This window comes from Ochotona curzoniae, unplaced genomic scaffold (assembly GCF_017591425.1).
Source record: "Ochotona curzoniae isolate NIBS_2020 unplaced genomic scaffold, NIBS_Ocur_1.0 scaffold_4505, whole genome shotgun sequence".
Classification (NCBI taxonomy): domain Eukaryota; kingdom Metazoa; phylum Chordata; class Mammalia; order Lagomorpha; family Ochotonidae; genus Ochotona; species Ochotona curzoniae.
This window is the reverse complement of record NW_024467118.1, coordinates 22036561-22059134: the sequence shown is the minus strand read 5'-3', so window position 1 is coordinate 22059134 and position 22574 is coordinate 22036561. Positions and strand designations below refer to the sequence as shown.

General features: G+C 40.3%; 1 protein-coding gene across 1 annotated transcript in view; it reads right to left on the bottom strand.

The window, feature by feature from the left end:
* Window positions 1-209: 209 nt before the first annotated feature.
* The window catches only part of NWD2 (NACHT and WD repeat domain containing 2), a 123099-nt gene continuing 100734 nt past the window's right edge, over window positions 210-22574 (bottom strand). The window contains exons 4-7 of the mRNA XM_040966172.1: window positions 17049-17252; window positions 11525-11669; window positions 7613-8202; window positions 210-4389 (exon numbers count right to left, since the gene is read on the bottom strand). Of these exons, the coding sequence (XP_040822106.1) occupies window positions 457-4389; window positions 7613-8202; window positions 11525-11669; window positions 17049-17252 (4872 nt within the window). The 3' untranslated portion in view covers window positions 210-456. The remainder of the gene's footprint in view (window positions 4390-7612; window positions 8203-11524; window positions 11670-17048; window positions 17253-22574) is intronic.

Below are 22574 nucleotides of genomic sequence, written 5' to 3'. Positions count from 1 at the left end.
TCTGCACACTAGGATAACACAGTTGTCAGGACTGTAAAATGGAAAGAGATTAAGGCTGTGTTTACTTATCACACACTCGTTCCAAGTCAAGCAGCTCTTTGTCCTCCTGATATCAACTGACATTTTAGAACTAATTTCTATCTGTAACTCTACCCTCTTTCATCTGAACCAACGACATGAATCATGCTATTTCTTACAACACATGTAATTCTAAATATTACTTCTAGAAACTTTCTATCATCCCTTCATTTTTAGATGCACTTTGGCAAAATATTCCATCTTGAATCAATCTCACATCCTTGTGTATTTCATGAACACATCAACACAACACTGGGATTTCAGCATCGTTCCTGTCCTTTAAGAAATGGGTAGTCAATCGTTTGGGATATAGGTGATGCATTATTTTTGGTGTCTTTTGCATGTGGATCATGTATATTGAGCAAGAAAAACACTTTATCAGTTGTCAGGGGCATAGCTGTGGCCCCTGGACTCTAGGGCGGAGCATACACGGTCATAACAAGAATTGTGTTTCTTAGAGGGTGTGGCTTCATTGGACTCAGAAGAATCGCTCACTGTGATGGGGCTGTCTCTGGCAAAGACCTCAGTAGACTCTCTCCATAAGCAATCCACAGACACCTTAAAGCAGTAACTGTTAGACTTTGGCCTGGATGCCTGTGTTGCATTACTGAAAATCTGTCTGCTGTTTGAAGTGGCAATTTTAATTTTTAGTGCAGCATCCACCCGGTCCACGACTGTGTAGATTCCTATACTCCCATCATCAAAGCCCACAATGATGTGCAGGTGCCTCTGAGAGAGAGCAAGGAAAGTGGGTGTTTTGTAAAGAGAACAAGCACCGATGTTTTTGCCATCTGCCAGTCTCATGACGATGAGACTGGATATTGCACCATTTTCATCCTCCTCCTCCCCATTCCGGAAACAGATGTACACCAGGTAGCGACCGTCTCGAGACAACTTCTGACGCCAGATGACCCCGGAGGCATGAACCACCCGTAATTTACCACTATGTAAATCCAGCACATTGATGTTTTCGTCTCCTCTAGATATAATGCCCAGCTTTCCATTGGGAGAAATTTCAAAATCTTCAAGATTTTTCAAGAAGTTGTTGGGAAGCTGCACACGTCGGCAGATCACTTCATCTGCCAGACTCCAGATGTTGACAGTCTCAGCTGATGTGATAAACACAATGATGTCAGGACAGTCAGGGATCAATTTGAAATTTACAATGGTGGTCCCATCTTCACAGCAAAATTTTTTGGTGATACTGCCTGTCCACAGACTGACTGCCAGCACTTTGCTCTTTGTCATGCCCACCACAAAGGTGTTTGCAGACGTAATAAAGGCATTCTGCAAAGTGGTCAGGATGTTGCAGACTCTGTGGCCCGTGGCCAGTCTCCACACCCTGGAGGCATTTTCCTCACACAGCGATACCACAAACTGATCATTGTGTGTTATCAGCAGCTGAGATATTCTCTGCCCATTAATTCGGAAGAGGTTTTCCCCACTGCTGGTGTGCCAGACGTACTGGCTGCTTTTGTCATCTGAAGTCACCATGATGTCCCCTGCAGATGTTAACACACAGTGTTCAACCGTTCCTTCATGCTTAAATACAGCTTCAATGAACCCACTGCTGAAGTTCCACTTATGAACGCAGTCAGAGCCATCAAGGGAGTAAATGATCTCCCCTCTGGCAGGCAACACCAGACTTTGGATGGGTTTCCCTGTCTTATCAATGTTGGACATAGCTGTGATTATATCTATATCCCAAATAGAAAGAATGCCGCTGGTTGACAAAGAGAGAAGCATGTTATGGTGATTGGATTTTACCAATTTCACTATGGTACCTGAGATCTCCTGTAAGCTTGCCATACATTGTCCTGTGTCTCGCCTCCAAAAGAACACGGCTGAGGTATTTTCCATGGTCGCAATGATGCAGTCTCCATTTTTGGACAGCACAGCAGATATGAAACGCTCATTGTGCTTGGCTCTGAATTTCTCAGCCACCTTCCACACACCAGTATCCAAGAGCTCAATGCTGAGAGCTTTACAGATCAGAATGGCACTCTGGTCCTCCGACAGTTCAATGCTGACCACCTCGCTGTCTTCTCTTCGGCAGTCAAAGTCATCGGTCAGCTGGGGGTTAGAAATGTCCTCTGTACTCCAAACAGAAAGACTGCCCTCGCTATCCACCATTACCATTTCTTGAGCTGTGTCCAAGATGAGAAGAAACTTCACAAAGCCTCCTGAGAATTCAGAGGTCACTGTACATAACTTTTCTCCACTCCCTAAGTGAAAAATGGTGGTCGTGTTCAGGTACTGTCCACAGAAAGCATACACACCGTCCAGAGAGCACTGGACACAGGTTACTTCATACCAGCAATGGAACTGGTAGAGGGGCCACCCATAGAGTAGATCGATGACAGTGACATCTTTGCTGGCTTCAAGCCACGCTAGGGCATGTTTGACTGATAGTGTAAATCCATTGATGTAGGTAGAGCTGCTTCCATGCTTGGTCCCTTTGATTTCCACTTCAGACAGGAGACAAGAGTTGACATTGTCATATACCAACAAGGTGTTATTGGTGGTAGCCACCACGAGGTACTTTTCATCACTGGTGAGTTTCATGCCCAGGATGACAGACTGGGCTGTAGTGATCTGCCTGAGTAGCTGGCGGCTCTCTACATCCCATGTGCTGATGGAACCATTCTCTAAAGCTGTGAGGACAGTACTCGGGTTACAGGTAGGCAGAATCTCTGTGACATGCAGGTGACTGGATGATAAAGGCAGGCGCTCCGGGCTGTATGTCACATCCATGGATGAATGCAAGGGCACGATAGAACAATACTTGGGCCCATCTTTGTCACATTCTAAAAGAAGGTGTCTTAGCTTGGGCAGGGAACTTACGACAGGCAGCAGTCTTTGCTGAAGCTCTGCTGAGAGCGAGCCAGGAAATGCGATTACCTTGGTTTTGATGCTGCGGAGGGTGCTTGCCAGAAACTTGAGCTCCTTCTCCTGTGAGTAGTTGTAAGCCAGCTCAATGTCCGAAAGCACTTTATCAAACTGGCCAATTTTGATCATGGTATAAAGCCAGCTGAAGTTCATGATGATGCCATAGAGCAGGTCATCGGTTTTTCCACATCTTGTCAGATGGTGCAGAAGCTCCGACATTTTCCGATGGTTAACGAAGAAAATGTCTGGCTCCAGGGGGTTGCACTGGAAAACCCAGGGTTGGTCTGGGGCCTGCCTGTCAAAGGAAGCCTGCTCCATGAAGTGCTTTTCTTCCTCAAGCAGACTTCTGCTCTCCAAGTCAAGGCAGCCATTCAGGTAGGGGTCTTCAAGGCAGAACGCTTTCCTCCTGCCCCCTGACCAGACTCCTAGAAAATAATCTGCCAGTATGGTGTGCATTTCACGCAGATCACTGTCTTCCTGCAGATATAGCTTCTGGGCTATGAGATGCAGGTGTCTGTTGGCCCAGACCAGCAGTGTGACGTTCTTGACGTGTCTTTCTACTAAGTATCCATTGAGTCCTTCCTTGAGCCTTGCGATATACAGATAAGGGACTCTGAGGGGATTGTTGGGCCTGGTGTGCTCATTGAGCTCATTCATAACAGTGTTGTCCAGGGCTAAGACATCCTCCAGTTCCATCTCACTCAGACCCATCTTGGCCAGGGTGATGTAACCAAGAGCCCTGGAGATGAGTTTCTGACCACACTTCTTCTCCAAGGACCAGAATAACTGCTCTATACTCTCATGAACAGTGACGCAGAGGGAGGACTCATCGACGTCTTTGTGAGATCTCCAGTGTCTCACCTCCCTGAAGGTCAGGTTCACAAACATCGGCAACGTGCACTTAGAGAAGGCATTGTTTACATAAATCTGCTGGCCGGACGTGACCTTCCTTTTTACTCGTAGCAGCTGGTGTTTGAGCACCTGACTGCACATCTTCCGGTCCCGGGGAATCAGCTCGATGTAGTTGTCTTCTTCGTGGATAAGGCACTTGAGTTTCTGCAGGATCCCATGTTTGTTGGGCAGTGTGGAGAGGACTATCCGTACAAAGCGGGGAAGGTGAGCTGGGAGCCACCAGAGCTTTCTGGCGTCATCGTTCTCTGAGAGCTGCTCTAGGGCATCGAATATTATCACTAGGGGTCTCTGCAAGGAAGATTCATTCAAGAGGTTTATAAACAAGTCGCGGAGGTCATGGATCTTCTTCGGGTAGCTTTGAACCAGACACCGGTAGTTAGCTGCCAATTGTTCACAAACACTCAGGAGGAGAGTCCTGAGGTCGGTGCTCATGTCTGTAGTCCCCAGGAACCTCACAACGACTACAGGGTCAGAATCTGGTCCTGTGTCATCCTGAAGCCAGCCATAGGCCTAAAATACAAAAGTGTTTGAGTTTAGAAGGCCGATAGGGATTCACATGGTCCTAGGCAACTGTGTTTTCTCCCAGCAGAGATCAGACTTCTTGTAAGCCCCATTAAGTGGAAAGTGGCCTAGAACTGAGAAATGGACAATTCTTCCGGAAAGGTCAGAGAGCTTTCACAAAACTCACACTTGAAAAGCTACAGGTAAGATGCTCAGGATCTCAAAGGCAACCCTAGCCAAAGGTAGAAAAGTGGTGGAAACAGGATTTTTCAATTATAGGGCAACATTTCAACATTTCCTCAGTATGTAAGTGTAGACATCTGGTGTGGTCATTTTTTTCATCACTGAAGCTGCATTTCCTGGTACCACTGCTTAGGTGCTTAGAATTCCTCTAATTATTAAGGAATGACTTACATGCTTTATTGAGCTACACAACAGCCAGATTTCCAATTACAGTGTGACAGAATGTTCAATACTCAAATTATGCTGAATGTAATGTTTAATGAGTCAGAGACATTTTGTGGTACCAAAGGGTCATTACTCTGTTTACTTTTATCTTTGCCATAAAAGTCTATAAGGCTAGCTAAGAAGAGTTTTGTTAAATGCTAAACTTTATAATACATGGTTCACATACAAGGACACAGTCATTAGCACTCATTGCTTCCCTGGAGAGCAGGTGGGATGGGATGATAGTATCATGTAGTAGAAGAGGAAATGGAGGCCCAAAATGGATACATAAGTAGCTCATGCTTAAATGGTCACTGAGAGATTAAGTTAAAGTGGAAGTCACTTATGGCTTTCCTTTGAAGTGTTTTTCACTTAAAACCTGTAGAGACAAAGTATGTGAGGAGACTAACAAATTTATTATTATTTCTGTCTGGAGAGGCAAGGGTTAGAAGGGATATGACCAAAGTATTAAACACTTCATTGAGTTTGGTGTGATGAATTCGATTAGTCATAACAAAAAGTCTTCTTTGGAAAGGAAGTATTAATTTATACTTGAAGAAATAATTGTATAGAACTTAGTAGACAGAGAGAGTTCAGATTTAGACCTAAATAAGATTAGAAAAGACTTATGCATGTCAGCTTCACCGTGAGCTATGAAATAGGCATGTTGTCGTTGTTTAGCCCCAATCTTTGGAGCTGGATTCAAGAGACACTCTGATTACTCTACAGTTGCTCCTGAGTGGCTCCCCCATTGATGCTTACAGTGATCACAGGCATCTCATCCCTGTTGCCAATCACAGGACACAACGTGTTAGGTCAGTAGATGGTATCTCCACATTCATGAGTTTGGAAAGTGTTGGGAAGCACAGGAGATGGACATGAGCTATGTGTCTGTAACCTCAGAGGCAGCAAGGAGGGGGAGTGCAGGCTGTTATGGAGGATGGGTTCGTCATTCCTCAGGGGAAAGGGAAGCAGAGAAAAAATATGACAGATCATGAAGATGTTCAGGAAATCAAGTTCTGGTTTTGATAGAGTAACCAATCACAGGAAGAGCAATAAAGAGATTGTGACTCAACACCAGAATAATATAAATCATCATCCTTTGATACCAAGTGAACTGGAGGCAAAACGGAACTAGTTTAGTCTAGATTAGGTGAAGATACATGCCAACAGATGCCACATTCCAGAGACAGGTCCTACACCTTCACATAAAACTTGAAGGGAAAGCTCTGGAAACCAGTTTTTCTGCCTTTCTTGGACTACCCATATCCAGCCTGGAAAAAGAGTAGAGATGCTGAGAATATTAGAGATGAGGGTGTTGTGGTTTTCAGTGTTTACTGTTTCATCTCCAAATCACAGGATAGAGAAATGCCCAGTCTTCAATTTGGGGAGAGGCTCCCATGAACTACTTACCACATGCCCCTTAAATCCTGGGCCTTGTGGTCATTTGAAAAACACCCAAGGCTGGGCAGCTGTTCCATTGGAGGAATGGCAGACAGTCAGCTGTGCTGGGTCTGCTCTGGAGGGTGAGAATTGCTCAGAACAATAGGACACCTGAATGCATGGCATATACCAGATGCTGGCCACCAGCAAGAGGGAGCTGACAAGGCAATCTATTCGCTTGTTGTGCTTTCTGCAGGTTCTGTGCCGAGGAACTTAACAGAAGGATCCCTAAGTGAGCTTAGATATTAGAAGCTAAGGAAGTGTTTACAGAACAAAAGCACTGCCTGTGTGTCAAGAGGAGCATGAATGAGAGATGCTCAGTGAGGACAGGGTACAAGGGACAGGAGGAGAAGGACCTCCAGGCAATCATGGAAAGTCTCAGGTGACAGGAAAGGCAGATTTTGGAAAATTTATTCGTTTTAAAAGTAAAAGTTGCAGAGAAACATGGAAAGAGAATGAGATCTTCCATTCTCTGGTTCACTCTCCAGATGGCCACAACAGCCAGTGGTGGGACAGGCCAAAGTCAGGAGCCTAGAGCTCTATCTGGGTCACCCACATGGATGGTAGGGCCCCATGAATTGGGTCATCTTCCACTGTTTTCACGAATACATTAGCAGGAAGCTGGATGGGAAGTAGAGCAACTGGGACACAAACCCCTGCTCATATGAGATATTGGTGTCACAGGTGGTGGCCCCAACTCACCCTGCCAGAAGGCCAGGCCAGAGGCAGCTTTTAATTGTAGCAGAGAGTTCTAAGCCTATTTCTGAATAGTACTGGTCATGTAGGAACTCATGTCTGCCTCATTTTTCTTATGAAATCTAAACCACACTCCTGGAAGGTTCATAGATGCAGTTGGAATGAAGAATGAAGAGAAAAAAAAATACTACATGAAGAGAGAAAGAAGATGGCTATTTGCTAGATAGCTCCTTTATGGTAGGCCTTATTTGGGGGAAGAAATGTATAATATTAATTAGTACTTCAGATTGGTCATAGTAAATTCTGAGCTCATGCTGACTTAGTCACCAGAGGTGTCCTGGAGGACTTGTCTGAGAGGAATGAAAAGAATATTGGGGTCTGCCCTAGTTTTTATCCAAATGGGATGGAGAGAATTAACCTCACAACGTGAGTTTGAACAGTGAGAAAAAGTTTGTGGTCATGCCCTGTGACTCTCATTCTCTCTAGATAACTTACTCTAGCAAAAAATGAAATACCAAAATATACATCCCTGAAGGATTATAATTCAGATAGTAAAAACAGGACATGAAAATAAATTTGACCAGTTTACCCTTCTCTGGAAGTAACTGTTTTCATAAATATGCAGAAGAAAAAAATAGGCTTTTACCTTCTTTGCCACTTCAGCGAGCAGAAGTGTCTTCCCAGTACATGGTCCACCAAATATAATGAGAGGGCTGACATGCCCAGCTTTGCTTGGGAGAATGTACTTATGCACAACATTTAGAGACTCACATTTGTACTCATAGAAGGAGGCATATGTTTTACATAATGATGAATGCTGAAGGATTTCATCATAGAGTGTATCTGTTTCAGTGTCAAAATTCTGTTGCACCGTGGCCTGAATTATGTCAATCATGTCCTCATAAAATTGTTTTCCAAGTCCTTCTATATAATGATTTTCTATTTCTTGGGAATAGCCCAGTTTCATGTCACAATGAGTAACTGATGTGTATACTCTCAGATTAGCTGATGCAACAATAGTAGGAATAAATTCATCCCTAAGTTTTATCAGCTTCTCTTGAGCTTCTGGGTCCCGAGTAATCCTGGGATCTGTTCCAGTGATATCCATGTATTTTCCCATCTCTGGAATTTTCACAAAGCGTTCAATGTTAGCAATTTTCCTAATGTAGCAAACGCACTTCTTTAGGAACGCTGGAGTCTGCTTTCCTAGAGCGAAGTCAAACTCATCCTCTATGGCTGAAAGAAAATAATAGCAGCAGTTTATTGCCTAGATTGAAGGAGCAAAATGCCCATATCCCAGTACTGAATGCTTAGACACCAATGATAGGTTGTGCTTAAAGTATGTTGTGAAGTAGTCTACAGAATACTCTCCTAATTTTCTAAGCCTCCTGGGACCCATATGCAAAGATTTTAAATTATTTCCTCAAAGACAGGGAAAGGTTGACCATAAATATGATAAAAGCAGAAAATCCAGTTAGGGTGTAGAGTTGATTTTTCCATTGCTGTCTGTATCCCTCTTGGCAGCTGTTGTAAAACTGAAGAAAGGTTAGGGACTAATATGGACCAGGTACTTTATCCTTTACAGTGTGGTCCAACCACATTGTTTGCAGAATAGTGTACTCTAGACAAGTATACTTAACACATATATACAAGCACATTAAAAAGAAGATATAATCATTTTCTGATTATTGAACAGTTGGAATCATTCATGCCACTGAAGCGAAATTCCATTGTACTTATAATAAAGGCACTAAAAATGATTTTGCATTTAACTTTCTTCTAAGTTAATATCATGGCTTATAATGCACACTTATGAACAACTCAGTCTACATTCTTAATCATGTTGGTTCCACAAAGAACATTGAATACTGGATCAGTGGCAATAAAATATAATTTTATGGAAAAAAATAAAAAAACATATAACATGATTTTACCAATGAAAATGAATTGTGAGGCAAGCTGTTCCTCCTTCATGCTGTCCTTCCTTACTTCCCCTCCTTTTATTTCTTTTTTCCTTCCTTCCTATAATCAGTCTTTACTGAGCACTATTATTTGCCATGCATGTTAGTAGTTACACAGAATATGAGAGGCTGAATGTATGTGTTCTTCAAAATTCACACATGCAAACCCAAACTCCAATGTGATGGCATTAAGACACTGAGACCTCTGGGAGGTGATTAGGTCATGAAGGTGGAACCCTTACGCATGAGAGCAGTGTAATTATAAAGAGGAACCAGAGAAATCCCTTAGCCGTCCCACTCGGCAGACACAGCAAAGAGGCCATCTATAAACCTGAAAGCTCTCCTTGGACACCTAATCTGGAGGTTGCCTTGATGTTGGATTTTGCAGCCTCCAGGACTTTAAGAAATCAATTTCAATTGCTGATAAACTACCCAGCCTATGGCATTCTGTAGTAGCAGCCCAAACAGACTAAAACATTGAGCTTACACTCCAGTGGGGGACAGCAGACTTTTAACCATACAATCTCCAAAATAAATGTTCCATGATCACTTTTAGTCCTGTTACAGGGATTAAATTGCTGTGGTGAGAACAGTTAGCAGCACAGAACGTAAGTGGGATGTGAAGAGAGACATAGACAAAACTAGGCTGTATGTACAGGGTGCTTGGCAGGACAGGATGCAGATTTCACAAATGAGCCTGAGTAACGGAGTGGTGTGATACAGTGTTAGCTGTACAGAATTGTGGTTAGAGGTAACGTGCAACTCTATGATTTTTGGAGACTTATTTATAACCTTTGAGATTTTATATAAATATTACAGTTTTCCTCTTGCTTTGTTGGAAAACTGCATTTATTTTCTGTTTTTCTTAGTGTTCTTTTGTAAGATTTATTTATTTACTTGAAAATCAGAGTTATAGAGAGAGGGGGAAAGAGGGGGGCTTCTGTCCAATGGCTCACTACATAGATGGTCACAACAGCCAAAGCTGGGCTGAGCCAAAGCCAGGGACCAGGAGCTTCATCCAGATCTCCCATGGGATGGCAAGAGCCCAAGCACTTGGATCATTTTCTGCTGCTTTCCCGGGCAATCAACAGGGAGCTGGATTAGAAGCAGAGCCGCAGGGACACAAACCCATACCTATATGGGATACTAGTGTTGTAGGCGATGGCTTCACTTGCTGTCCCACAACACTGGCCAAGATAGCCTAAGTCTAGCAAGCTACAGCACCTGACGAGTGTGCCACAAGGATTGCATTCCCAGCCCAGGTAACTACCACCCATGAGTCATTACTCTCTTTTCTATTCCCGAGGGCACACAGTTTTTTTTAAACATTAAATTTTTTATTTTTCATGATACAGTTCCTTAGGCCCAAGGATTTCCTTTCCACCCTCCCTCCACTGTTTTCCCCTATATTGTGACGATATTTAGTCCCTTAGCTCCACTCACAAGCCCATCATTTTGCTATTTAAGTATATTCTGATATTGCACATATAGACAGTGTTATAAAATCCAGCATTCTAGTGTCAATATATACTTAACAGTTTCATTGGTAGCCCAACAGAGATGCATATTGCAGTGTGTCTCTACTTCATGGTATACTTGTCCATTGTACAGATTGTCTAGGTCAATATTGGTATATACATGCTTACCTATATATTTATTGATCTTGTATTTTGCATGAAGGTTGCTTTATATCAGAGAGAACATATGATATTTGTCCTTTTGGAATTGCCTAAGTTCACAGAAAATGGTCTCAAGTTGGGACCATTTTGTGTGCATTCAGTTTTGATGTTTACAAAAAGATACCATTTTGAGTTCTAATTTGGTTCTCTCCTATTGTTGGAAAAGGTGGATCTAGAAGTGTAAAGAATAACACTCAACTGCAAAGAAAATATATAGCTTTATCTTGAATTCTTACTTTCAAGATTTCCAAAAATATAAAATAATGTACTATATCCATTTGAAGAGATGGCTCTTTTGCAGCAATTTTGAATGTGCAGGCAAGGACTTAATTGAGTTTGAAATGTCAACTTAATAAAGTGTTACGAGCAGGTATATTTTCAGGAGATGCAATCTGAAGATGAAAACAGCCCCCTTGCAGCTGTTCGTATGATATGAACCTTGACCCCATGGCTGTCTGTGTAGAGTTCTGAGGGACAGAGAATATTAGGAGGAGGTAGTTGTCAGTAAAATATCTGACCATTGAGCTGTATGACTAAAAATAAAAAGATGCCTAGCTGGAGGCTTGTACATAAATATTAAGAAAACTTTGGGCATTTTTTCTTTCTTTTGTGGCACATTTTTAGGTAATTGTGCCCTTGATAAGAATGGATAGCTACAGCCTCAAAAATGAATCAAAAAGTCCCAGAAGAATCATATTTCTCAGAAAAGCCCCTAAGTTGAGGTTTTTTTTTTTATGAGTCAACATAAAAGAACATCTGCTCCTCCAGCAGATGGAAGCATTCAGAAAAATCAAATTTTGCTAGATATTAAACTAGATTCAGTGTGCAGTACCATAAAAGGGAGGCAGTGGCTGCACCTTTGATCTAGTTATTTTATTTATTTATTTTTTTAACGTACTGAGGATATGTGGGAATTACCTGAGAACAGGTACCTCTTAGCTTGGCTGTGTTTCATTTTACCCTTTTCATGTAACAGTTTTACAGCAGCCTTAAATATCTTCTTGAGCTCATCTGATATCTCTTTCCACGTCATCTCATTGTCCGCAGTGGTAGAAGGCTGCACCTGTGGAAATGTGCAAGCGAAAAGTTCAAGCCACCAAAGGAAAACCATTATTAAAGAGAAACAATTGCTGTCACCTGAAGGTCTTATCAGTGCAAAGATTATGATCAAACACATTATACATAATGTCTCATTTAATCTATTCCCCTCTTATAACCCTGAAAGTTAAAAATCACCTTCAGGCCTCTTGTGAATCTGCCCTGGTTTCGTAAGGCTATGATCCAGACAGTAATTTGTCCTTGGGCTTTCTTATTTTACCATGTTTTCCCTTTTTTTTTGAGTTTTGATACAAATGCTTTAACAAAACTATCACTTGAGCACCCTTTAAAAGGGAGGGGCTTGTATACTACTGTTCCATTTGTCTATAATCATTTGTTTCAATGATCTGCTATGCAATATGAGAACTGTCTATTAAGACAGTAAAATTTATAGTCTTAATAAGCCTCCTAATTTATACAATCATTTATTTACCAATATTTTATGCTGAAATTTCATGTGCAATTTTGGGAATAATTTATATTCCACTAGGTGACCATAGAAATAAATGCAGATGTACAAATAACTCATATGCTGAATTCCATTTTGTTTGGGTAAACAGCAAAGACAGGGATGGCTGAATGATGCAGTGGATCTATTTTTAGATTCCTGAGGAATCTCCATTCTGTCTTCCATAATGGTTTGTGCTGGTTTACGTTCCCATCAACAGTGGATTTGAGTATTTTTTTCCCCCACATCCTTGCAAGTATTTATTATTTTTAAAGTCCTAGATGACACCCATTCTAACTTGGGTTTTATTTGCATTTCCCTGATAGCTAATGATCCTGTGCATTTTTTCATGTGCCTGTTGGCCACCTGTATTTAATGGTTTGAAAAATGCCCATTCATTTTTGTTGCTCATTTCCTAATGGGATTGTTTGCTTTGCTGCACTTGGGTTTTTTTTGTGGTTGCTACAAATCCTGAATATGAATCCATCATCAGTTGTGCAGTTTGAAATTATTTTCTCTAATTTTGTCAGTTGCCTCTTCATTTTTTTGAATGTTTCCTTTGCGGTGCAGAAGCTTCTTAACTTGGTGCGATCCCATTTGTCTAATTTTTGTTTTTATTGCCTGTGTTTTTGGGGTCTTTTCCAAGAACTCTTTGCCAATGTCAAGGTTGTGTGTTTACCTGATGTTTTTCTTTAGTAATTTGATGGTATCAGCTCATAGATTTAGACCTTTGATTGATTTTGACTTGATTCTTGTATAAAGTGTAAGACAGGGGTCATGTGTCAGACTTCCGCTTGTATAGACCCAGATTTTCCCAGCAATGTTTAATGAAGAGATTGTACTTTCTCCATGGACTGATTTTGGCTCATTTGTCAGATTAGTTGGTTAGAGCTGTGTGGATTAATTTCTGGGGCTTCCACTTTGTCCCACTGGTCTCCATGTCTTTTTTTGTGCCAATGCCAGGCTGTTTTGATGATAATGTCATCGTAGCATGTCTTGATATCTGGTGTCGTGATGCCTTGAACTTGGTTCTGTAACTTAAAATCGCTTTAGCTATTTGCAGTCCCTTGTGTTTCCATATGAATTTTAGCATTTTTTTCTAGATATGAAAAGAATGTCCTTGATATCACACTTAATTTGGATTGGAAGCACACTAATGAAATAAACTGGTCCAAATAGAGAAACATGTTTTCTCTGATTTGTGTGAGCCAATATAGAACACAGGAATGAAATGGACACCCTGTGATTTGTTTTCAGCCCTTACGTATAGTCCATGGAACTGTAATCTTTCCACTTTTTACTTGTTAAAAGTTACTACAATTAGTGGTGTACTAAGCCTGAGATTATGGTGATGAAATTTATGTTTTTTTAAAAAATATATATTTATTTTATCTTTATTGGTGAGTCAGATACACAGAGAGGAGGAGAGACAGAGAGGAAGATCTTCCATCCATTGATTCACTCCCCAAGAGGTCGCATTGGCCAAAGCTGTGTTGATCCAAAGCCTGGAGCCTCTTCCAAATCTTCCACGTAGGTGCAGGGTCCCAAGGCTTTTTGCTGTCCTGTTTTCACAGGCCACAGGCAGGGAGACGGATGGGACGCAGGGCTACTGGAATTAGAACTAGTGCCCATACGGAATCCTGAATTTTGCAAGGTGAGGACTTTAACCACTAGGCTACCACATCGGGACTGGAAATCATGTTCTTAGAGACATCAAAGAGAAAAAAGAAAGGAAGGAAGGAGGCAGATTGAAGGAGAAAGAAGAGGGGAGAGAAAAAGAGGAAGAGAGAGAGAGAAAAAAGAGAAAGCACAATATTTTCTTAGAATTTTACCTATGAAATGCATGGCATTTGTTTCCCTTTTATTCACAAAATTTGTTAAAAATTGAAGATGGAATCGTGCAAGCCAATTTAATAGTATCTAACCCACTGTGTAAACATGGTTTCTTGAAGTTCTGTAATTTTTCTATTGACAATTAGTCCTAGAGTTTTTAACTAGAGAGTCATTTTGGTTTACTCTAATATTCCTATCTAGAGGAGTGGTATTCTGACAAATAATGACATTGAAAAAAATGTGCAGGAAGAAAAAGAAAAATCAAGGATTCTGATGTGATTTCATGCTGTATGAAAAAAATGCTTTATGCTGCCTATGAGGATGACAAATACACAAGGGTCCTGACATATGCCTCTTTTCTTTTTTTTTTTTAAAGATTTATTTTTATTATTGTTTAATTGGAAAGGCGGATATACACAGAGGAGAGAGAGAGAGGAAGATCTTCCGTCCGATGATTCACTCCCCAAGTGAGCGCAACGGGCCGATACTATGCCGATCCGAAGCCAGGAGCCTCTTCCGGGTCTCCCACGCGGGTGCAGGGTCCCAAAGCCTTGGGCCGTCCTCGACTGCTTTCCCAGGCCACAGGCAGGGAGCTGGAAGGGAAGCAGGGCTGCCGGGATTAGAACCGGCGCCCATATGGGATCCCGGGCATGCAAGGCGAGGACCTTTAACCACTTGTGCCACCGCGCTGGGCCCATATGCCTCTTTTCATAGCTGTCTAACTGCTGACCACACCAAGGATGCTCTCATGGCTAGAGGAATGCGCACCCACACCTGGTTTTGAATCTGTCTGAATACTGCATGCCTTGAATAGGCTCATCTCACCCATCCTCCTGTGTCACTCAGCTTGAGGATACACACACAGTGTATGTGCTTGAGTACTAAGTTAATGATGAGACAATGATGATCCCATTATACTGAAGGATGAGTTAACCACACACAGCAATTCTGTGTAAAATATGAGAATACTGCTCATTTAAATGCTTGTTATACACTAAGCAAATAAATAAAAAGACTGTGAAAGCAGCTAACATGTTAAGAAGGGCCTGTCTACTAAAATAAAAATCAAACACACACACATCTTTCAGACAATAAATACTAACTTTTGAACATGAGGTCTCAATATTTAGATAGCATGGACATAGTGTAAGAAAAACTTATTCAACTAGAGAAAAAAGGTTATGTTCTGGAAGTCACCTCAGAGAGATAGGAAAATTGATAAAGTGAAAGAGAATTAAGAAACACATAGGGCAGAATATTATGGTCTAGTGACTGGCTATGTATCATATATGGCACTTTGGTCAATGATGTGTTGAATATACATACATTAGTGGTCCCATAAGATTATATTGCCTAATGATGACATAGCTACCTTGACTTGTATAAGAACACTATGTTGTTTATGCAGTGATATAGCAACCCAATGGCACATTTCACAGAAGGTATCCTTGCCATAATAGTAAATGCAATTAAAAGAAAAAAAGGAAAGAAAAGAGGGGAAAGAGATTATTTGAACAGATGATTTTCTAGAACTGAAAAAAATATGAATCTACAGATATAGATTAAATATAGAGAATTCATGGATATAAATATCCAACAATCAAAATAATTATTGAAAAGTGGGCAAAATAGTAATTTTCTTTCAGATAAACACAAAATTCAATACTAGTGAATCTTCATTAGTGGGACTTTTGTAGGTTGCATTTTAAGAGGAAAGAAAATGATCCAAGAAAGAAGGTTGGAGATGCTAAAAGGAAAGGCGAGACAGAGATTCCAAAGTTTTATAGCTTTGGATTTAGATTTTCTTTTAATTTTAAGGAACACATCATGATGCTTGCTTATTTTGAAAGGCACAAACACACAGATGCATACACATGTCCTATCCATTACTTCACTCCTTCTACATGTTCACAATCATCACAGTTGGGCCAGGTGAAAACCGGAAGCCAGGAATTCCATCATGTCTCCCATACAGTCTTTAGGAACCCACTCTGTGGGACAGTGTCTCACGGAGCACTTTATCAGGAAGCTGGAATTGGAAGCAGAGCTGCGACTTGAACCAAGGCAGTCTGAAGGGGCATGCAGATGTCCATTTAGTAGGTGCCTTGACTGTGGTATCAAATGCTCACTATGTTTTGATAAATGCATATACTCAGTAATGATTACCACAATCAAACATCTCTCTCCTCTCACATGGTTCCATTTCAGTGTGAGAACACATGCAGTCACTCTCAAATTTTAACTATATATTACCATTCACTATAGCTACCATGTTCGTCATAGGTTTGCAGAATTCATTCAGCTTGGACCTGCAAGTTGTACCCTTTGATTAACATCTTCCATGTTCCATGGTAAACTTTCTTATACTGTCTACTTTTAGTTCAACTTCTCTAGCTTCCACATACAGCTGAAATCACATAGCACTGTATTTCTGTGTCCAGCTTCTGTCAAGCTTGATGATCTCTAGGGTTGTTCCTGTTGTTGCGAATGAAGGCAATTCCCTCTTACGGCTGAAGAATATTCTTCTCTCTCTTTTCCTCCCCAGTTCTCTGTATGTAACAAGAAATGCATTTTTTAATCCACTCACTTAGTGATGGACATTTCAGTTGTTCCTGTCTCTAGGCCACTGTGAATAATGTAAAACACAGTAAACATAGGAGGGCAGATAATGACTGTTTCCTTTGGATGCTCACCGGAAGTAGGAGTGCTGGATCCCAAGGCAGCTCTATCTTACATGTCCTGAGGGTCTGCCCTACTGTTCCCCAGAGTGGCTGCTCATAGTCTTGCCAGTTTTGCAGCACAGCTCCTTTTCCTTGACATCCACAGCTATCTCTTGGTTTTCTGATGATGACCATTCCTAAGGTGTGAGGTGACATTTCACGTGTTTTTGATTTCCTTAAGGACTACTGTGAGTTGAGCTGTGCAAAGAAAATGTAGGGCCTTGTGCAGTGTGTCTGTCTGTTCGTTGTGCCTCTATTGTCAGGAAACCCACTCCTGGACATTGTAAACAATATTATAAAGCAATGGGTTTTATAACATGCACTGCAGAGGAAGGTAACTTACTGTATTTTTGTTGCTTCTCAGCACTTCTGACCTGGGTCTGAGGTAATAAGCTGCAGGCACAGAGTTCTCATCTCGACAGTACCACTCTTCCATTAACTTGGTCTCCAACTTGGCCTCCATGGCAGCATCCAAGATCATTTCAAACTCTGAGGCTTCGACTTCTCCAGGGATTCGGATGTTCCCATATTTCTCACCTAATAGTCCCTGTGTATCAACAGGAAAGTTCAGTTTAGAGTATCACCAAGAAAATGCATCTGCCCATTCATATCATGTGATCATTCAGGAAATGTTGATAAGTAGACAGTATGAGACATTGCTTCATCACGTTCTTTTTAAATGACAGTGGTTTGAATTCATAACTGAAAGTAGATTAATCGTATTATGATAAATTCCTCAACATGCTGAGAAATTAGATTACCTGTAATACCAGGTAAATTCAAAATACCAAATTTCATAGCAAATTTACTTTCTTCAAGTTTACATACAACAACAAAGACTGATCTGAGATTTGTTTGTAACAAACAAACAAACAAAAAGACATGATGGACATTAGGAAATGTCAAACAATGTAAAATCTCAAACAAAAATTCTGTCAGATGTTGATACTATGATTCCAAGCTCCAGATTCACCCAGCTACAAGGGAAAAATGGCTGCTGTTAACTTGGCAAAAGAATCACAAAAACAAAAATAAAAACATAGGCTTGGTACTACTGGAAAATAATAAATACTTCTGATGGCCAAGAAAATTGATCCAGTATTTCTCCGAAGTTTTCTGTGAACGTGTTTAAAAGTTGTAGAAATCCATGTAGAAAACTCTTGACTTGGCATTTTTTTTGTTCTGGAAATTTGTCTTTAGGAAGAAAAGAGATACATAGAATTTACTCTAACATTTAGGATGAGCCTATGTGTTTGAACAAGAAATGGTCTAGCCTAAATGTCCAGCTCAGGAAACATTGGAATAAATCATGATACATCCTGTGCTCTCCTTGGGAGCGCATAAACTAAATAAATATTACAATCATTCACAGGGAGTACCAGGTTATTTTGTAGAACCATATTGAACTGACTCAGAAAGTTGTTAAAAATATCAGGTGAAAACAGTAAGTTGGAAAATAGAATGCCTAAGACAATTCTGCTGCTTTATATCAGATACATATCTATATGCTTATTTATAAAGAAATATGGAGAGAATATCAAATATATTAGAAGAGAAAGGATATTATGCTTACGTATTCACAGTCATATACACACACATAAAAGAATATTTTGAAAGAGAACATAGCAAGGTTATTAATGGTTTATCCATCAGTGGGTAGTTTTGAACTTAGCTATTCTGTGAATTTACTGTATTTCTCCACTTTAATATTTTATTTATTATTTTTGAGGTTACAGTTTTACTTTATAGTCAAAGGGTTAATACTTGACTATATAAAGAGTTCTACAGCAAGTAACAAGAGCATAATTGAGCAGGAAAATAATCAAAGGCTATAAGCAAAGATCAAATGAAAAGATGCTTGGGGATGGTGCTGTAGCTAAGCCTCTGCCTGCAGTGCGGGCATCCCTTAAGGCTCCATTTCATCCTGGCTGCTTCCCATCCAGTTCACTGCTTATGGTCTGGGAAAGCAGTGGAGGATGGTTCAAGTCCTTGGGACCCTGTACCTGCGTGGGAGAAAGGAAGAAGCCCCTGGTTCCTGATTTCAAACTCTGGCTGCTGTGGCCATTTAGAGAGTGAACCAGCAGATAAAATGTATAATTCTGTTTTTCACATAAAAAAAAAAAGAAATCTTTTTTTTAATGTTTAACTTCACTCACAGAAAATAAATTGTAAAATGGTCACAAAACATCAAAATGTATTATTAAGCTTTAGAAAAAAAGAAATTCTATCATTTGCATCAAGATGGCTAGAACTGGAGGACATCATGTTGAATAAAATAAGCCTGACACTGACAGACAAATACTGCATGTACTCCCCTATACGTGGGAGCTAAAACAATAATAATAAAATACCTGGAGAAATTTCTTATTATATTTACTGCTCATGACTGCAACTTCACTATTCCTTTAATCTGATATTGGGAAAGTGAGAGAGGAAAAAATCCTTGCTAGATCTCTGCCCAGAGTTGTTTATTTCTAGCACATGGAAATCACTAATAAATACATTTGTTGAATAGGTGAACAAACTGGCAGAAATATCATTGTTTGAAGTTTTCTCTTATATTAAAATATAAAATCTCAGCTTTCAGAGGGTGGAGTAACAGTTTGGGAAAGTATTATTTTGTCAGCAGCATTCATTTAATCCCATCTTCTTTAAGTAAGATTGCTCAAATGTACCGCTGGTCACCCTCCCCTCTTTATCTCCTCAGCTTACAGTCTGTTTGACATATCTGGTTACTGAAGGAGACTATGGTTAACTGGATTCTGTCTCAAGCTTACTTCTATTCAGTAGCTGCCTCAGTGACCAGATAAGCATGACTGAGGACATGACTTGGCTGTTCTCTTTGGCTGCCAAATTCCCTTTCAAAGGGGTTTATGTGGAGAACTTCACATTCTTGGTATCCATTAGTATAGCAGGGTATACAAGATTTTCTAAAAAGTATCTGTTTGAAGCCAAAATACTAGAGATCCTCCAACTGCTAGTTCACTCCCCAAATACTTGTAACAGGGAGGCTGGGTCAGGCCAAAGCCAGGAAGTCCATCCAGGATTCCCACGTGGGTGGCAGGAACCTAGGTACCTCAGTCACAGTCTGCTGTCTTCCAGGCAGACTGGTAGGAAGCTGGATTGGAAGCAGAGATGGGGTACAATTCCAGTCACTCAGATCTGAAAAGCAGCCATCCCAAGCATTGATTTAACCTGCTACATTACAATAGTTGCCCTAAACAAGAGTTTCTTAGTGCCTTCTTCTGAGACATTACTTTGATTGAAACCTAAATGTATTTTCCATAAAGTCTGCTAAGCATCTTTATATTTCAATGTGCATTGGTTTGTGATCACTCTGATAACATGCTGTGTCTAAGAAAAATCATATAATTCAAGTTGTTTCTCAACTTCTAATGCTCCAATTTCTCTTTAAAATTTCTTGCAATGGAAAAGACACATGACCTTATTTTAAAAGTCATGGAGGGAGCTGATATTTTTAAAGTAGCCAGCATGGTGTTTAACGAGAACGATCAGCACAGTTGGAGTTGTATGTCATGAAGGGTGAGGTTTTAGAGCTGAGATGAACATCCAGCAATGCAACATGACATATCTAAGTGGTAGGGATCAGAGGAGTCCAGACACAGAGGTGGGGTTTGGACATGAGTGGGGAACCACACAATTCGAAGATTTCCATCTATCAGACAGTGAAATCCAGGAAAAAAAAAAAAACATCACATCAGCTGTCAAAATCTGAGGTGAGACAAGTTGGGATTGGGAGCATGGAAAAGAGAAAAGAGGCCAAAGTAGCAATTAGTGAAACCAGACTTCATCCTGGGGAAAGGCAGGCATAAATGCACTAGCAACACAGTAACTCTTGGTTCCTCATTTTCTGTTCTAATAAAGGCTGGTCTTTGAGATGAGGGGAGGGTCCACTCTTCAGATCAAACTATAAAATATGCCCTATGAATGATCTGCATTTGGATCAACCAGAGTGCTTATTAAAATTCAAGTGCTTAGGTCTCTTTTGAGACCTCAAGCACACTGTAGATAAGGAAACCTAGGAAACTATATTTTATTCTATTTTCTGGAAAGATTTATTTACTTATTTGTTTGAAAAGTAGTTATGGAGACAGAAGAGCAAGAGTGAGAACAAGAGAGAAAGAAGGACAGAGAGAAACAGGAGAGACAGAGAGAAAACTACATATATTGGTTCACTCTCCAAAAAACTGGAATGACCAGAGTTGGGCTGGTCCACTGCTAGGAACAAGCAACTCCTTCCAGGTTTCCCATGTGAATTCAGGGGTTAAGGATTTGGACCAATTTCTGCTTTCCCAAGCACATTAGCAGAGAGCTGTATTCAAAGTGGAACAGCTAGGACTTGAACCAGCACCCATATGGGGTACTATTTCAAAGGCAGCAGCTTTAACTGCTCTATCACAACACTAGCCCTGAAACACACATTTTCAAATGATACCCCAAAAATATACGTAGAATTGGAGAGTGACTGCAATAGGCAATGCATATGTGGTCTCATGAATAATGGTTAACAAGAACTGAAAGGGTAGATTTGGAGACATCACAGATCATTACAGAAATCGAAAGCTATTTAAAAGTAATTATTTTTGTTGAATACCTGGCCCCAGATACTATAATTATTTAATCAATATAGAAAGGCAAAATGTTCCTTAAAGATTGCTAGAGAAAAACATATTCATTCAATACAAATAACAAATATTGAGCGCCTACTATATATAAAGCAGTAATATAGAACTTAAAAAAAAAGTAATAAGGTGCTCTATAGACTTAAAGTTACTTATCGGATTGTTCTCCCTGGACCTTTTTTTTTTCTCTCTATTGAATCTCCTGTTAGGGGGAATACTCATAAATCATGGCTCAGTTATTTTTTAGAAGTCCAAGACCAATACTTTAACGTTATGTTATCTGATAAATAGCTAAAGAGAAATTTGAGAATACACTTTTCTGTAAGACATTTTGGAATTCTTGATGCTATATTCTAAGAACATACGAGTTACTGGTAATGCAAAAGTTTTTAGAAACAAGGTAACCTATAGCTATTTACCAGGGCTGTAGAGAAGGGATTGAGTCAGTCCAACTCATTTACGTAGTCAGGTAGCAAGTTCAGTGTATCAGAGCAGGGCAGGGCTGTGAGGTCTAATCTGGGAGACTAGCAGAAAGACGCATTGTGGTTAGACAGAGTCCTCCATTTTGCTTCCTATTCTGACCATTCTGGAGCTTTTAAGGAGCATCTACAAATGGCCTTCCTGCAGCTGGCCATGAGTGGAGATGTGCCTCTTTGTTTTCTGATAGCGGATCAGTCCTTGCCACAGTCCCCAGGAAGCTCTTTTTCCTGTGCTTAAACTTATCCAGTTGGTAGAGGAAAGTTTTGTAAGGATCTGAGGGACTTCATTCAGTTTTACACTGATGTCCATTTTTTTGCCTAGTTACTATACTGGTCAGTCTGCTTGTGATCTCAGACAAAAAATTCATGTGACTGAAATATGTTGCAAGTTCTTACTGAATTGTTCAGATACTGTTTTTTATACACGTTCATACAGATGGGATTTTATCTACAAAAGGGATTTTATCTATGTTAGAAATCCATCATCACCTCTTCCATTTCCCTTATCAAATATAGAAATATGCTTAAACTGGCTGTTCTCAAATACTTTAAGCAGGAAGCAATAATCCAACTGAGTGTTCAAATACAATCTGGGAAGTTAAGCCTAAAAGCTTGAGAAAATTTTCTGTTTGTTTTAAACTGTCATTTCTGCATGCGCAATTGTAGTGTAAGACATGTTATGTTGACACTAGGGAGAGTGATGGTTGTACAATACTCTAAATGTATTAATTACTACCTAATTGTTCA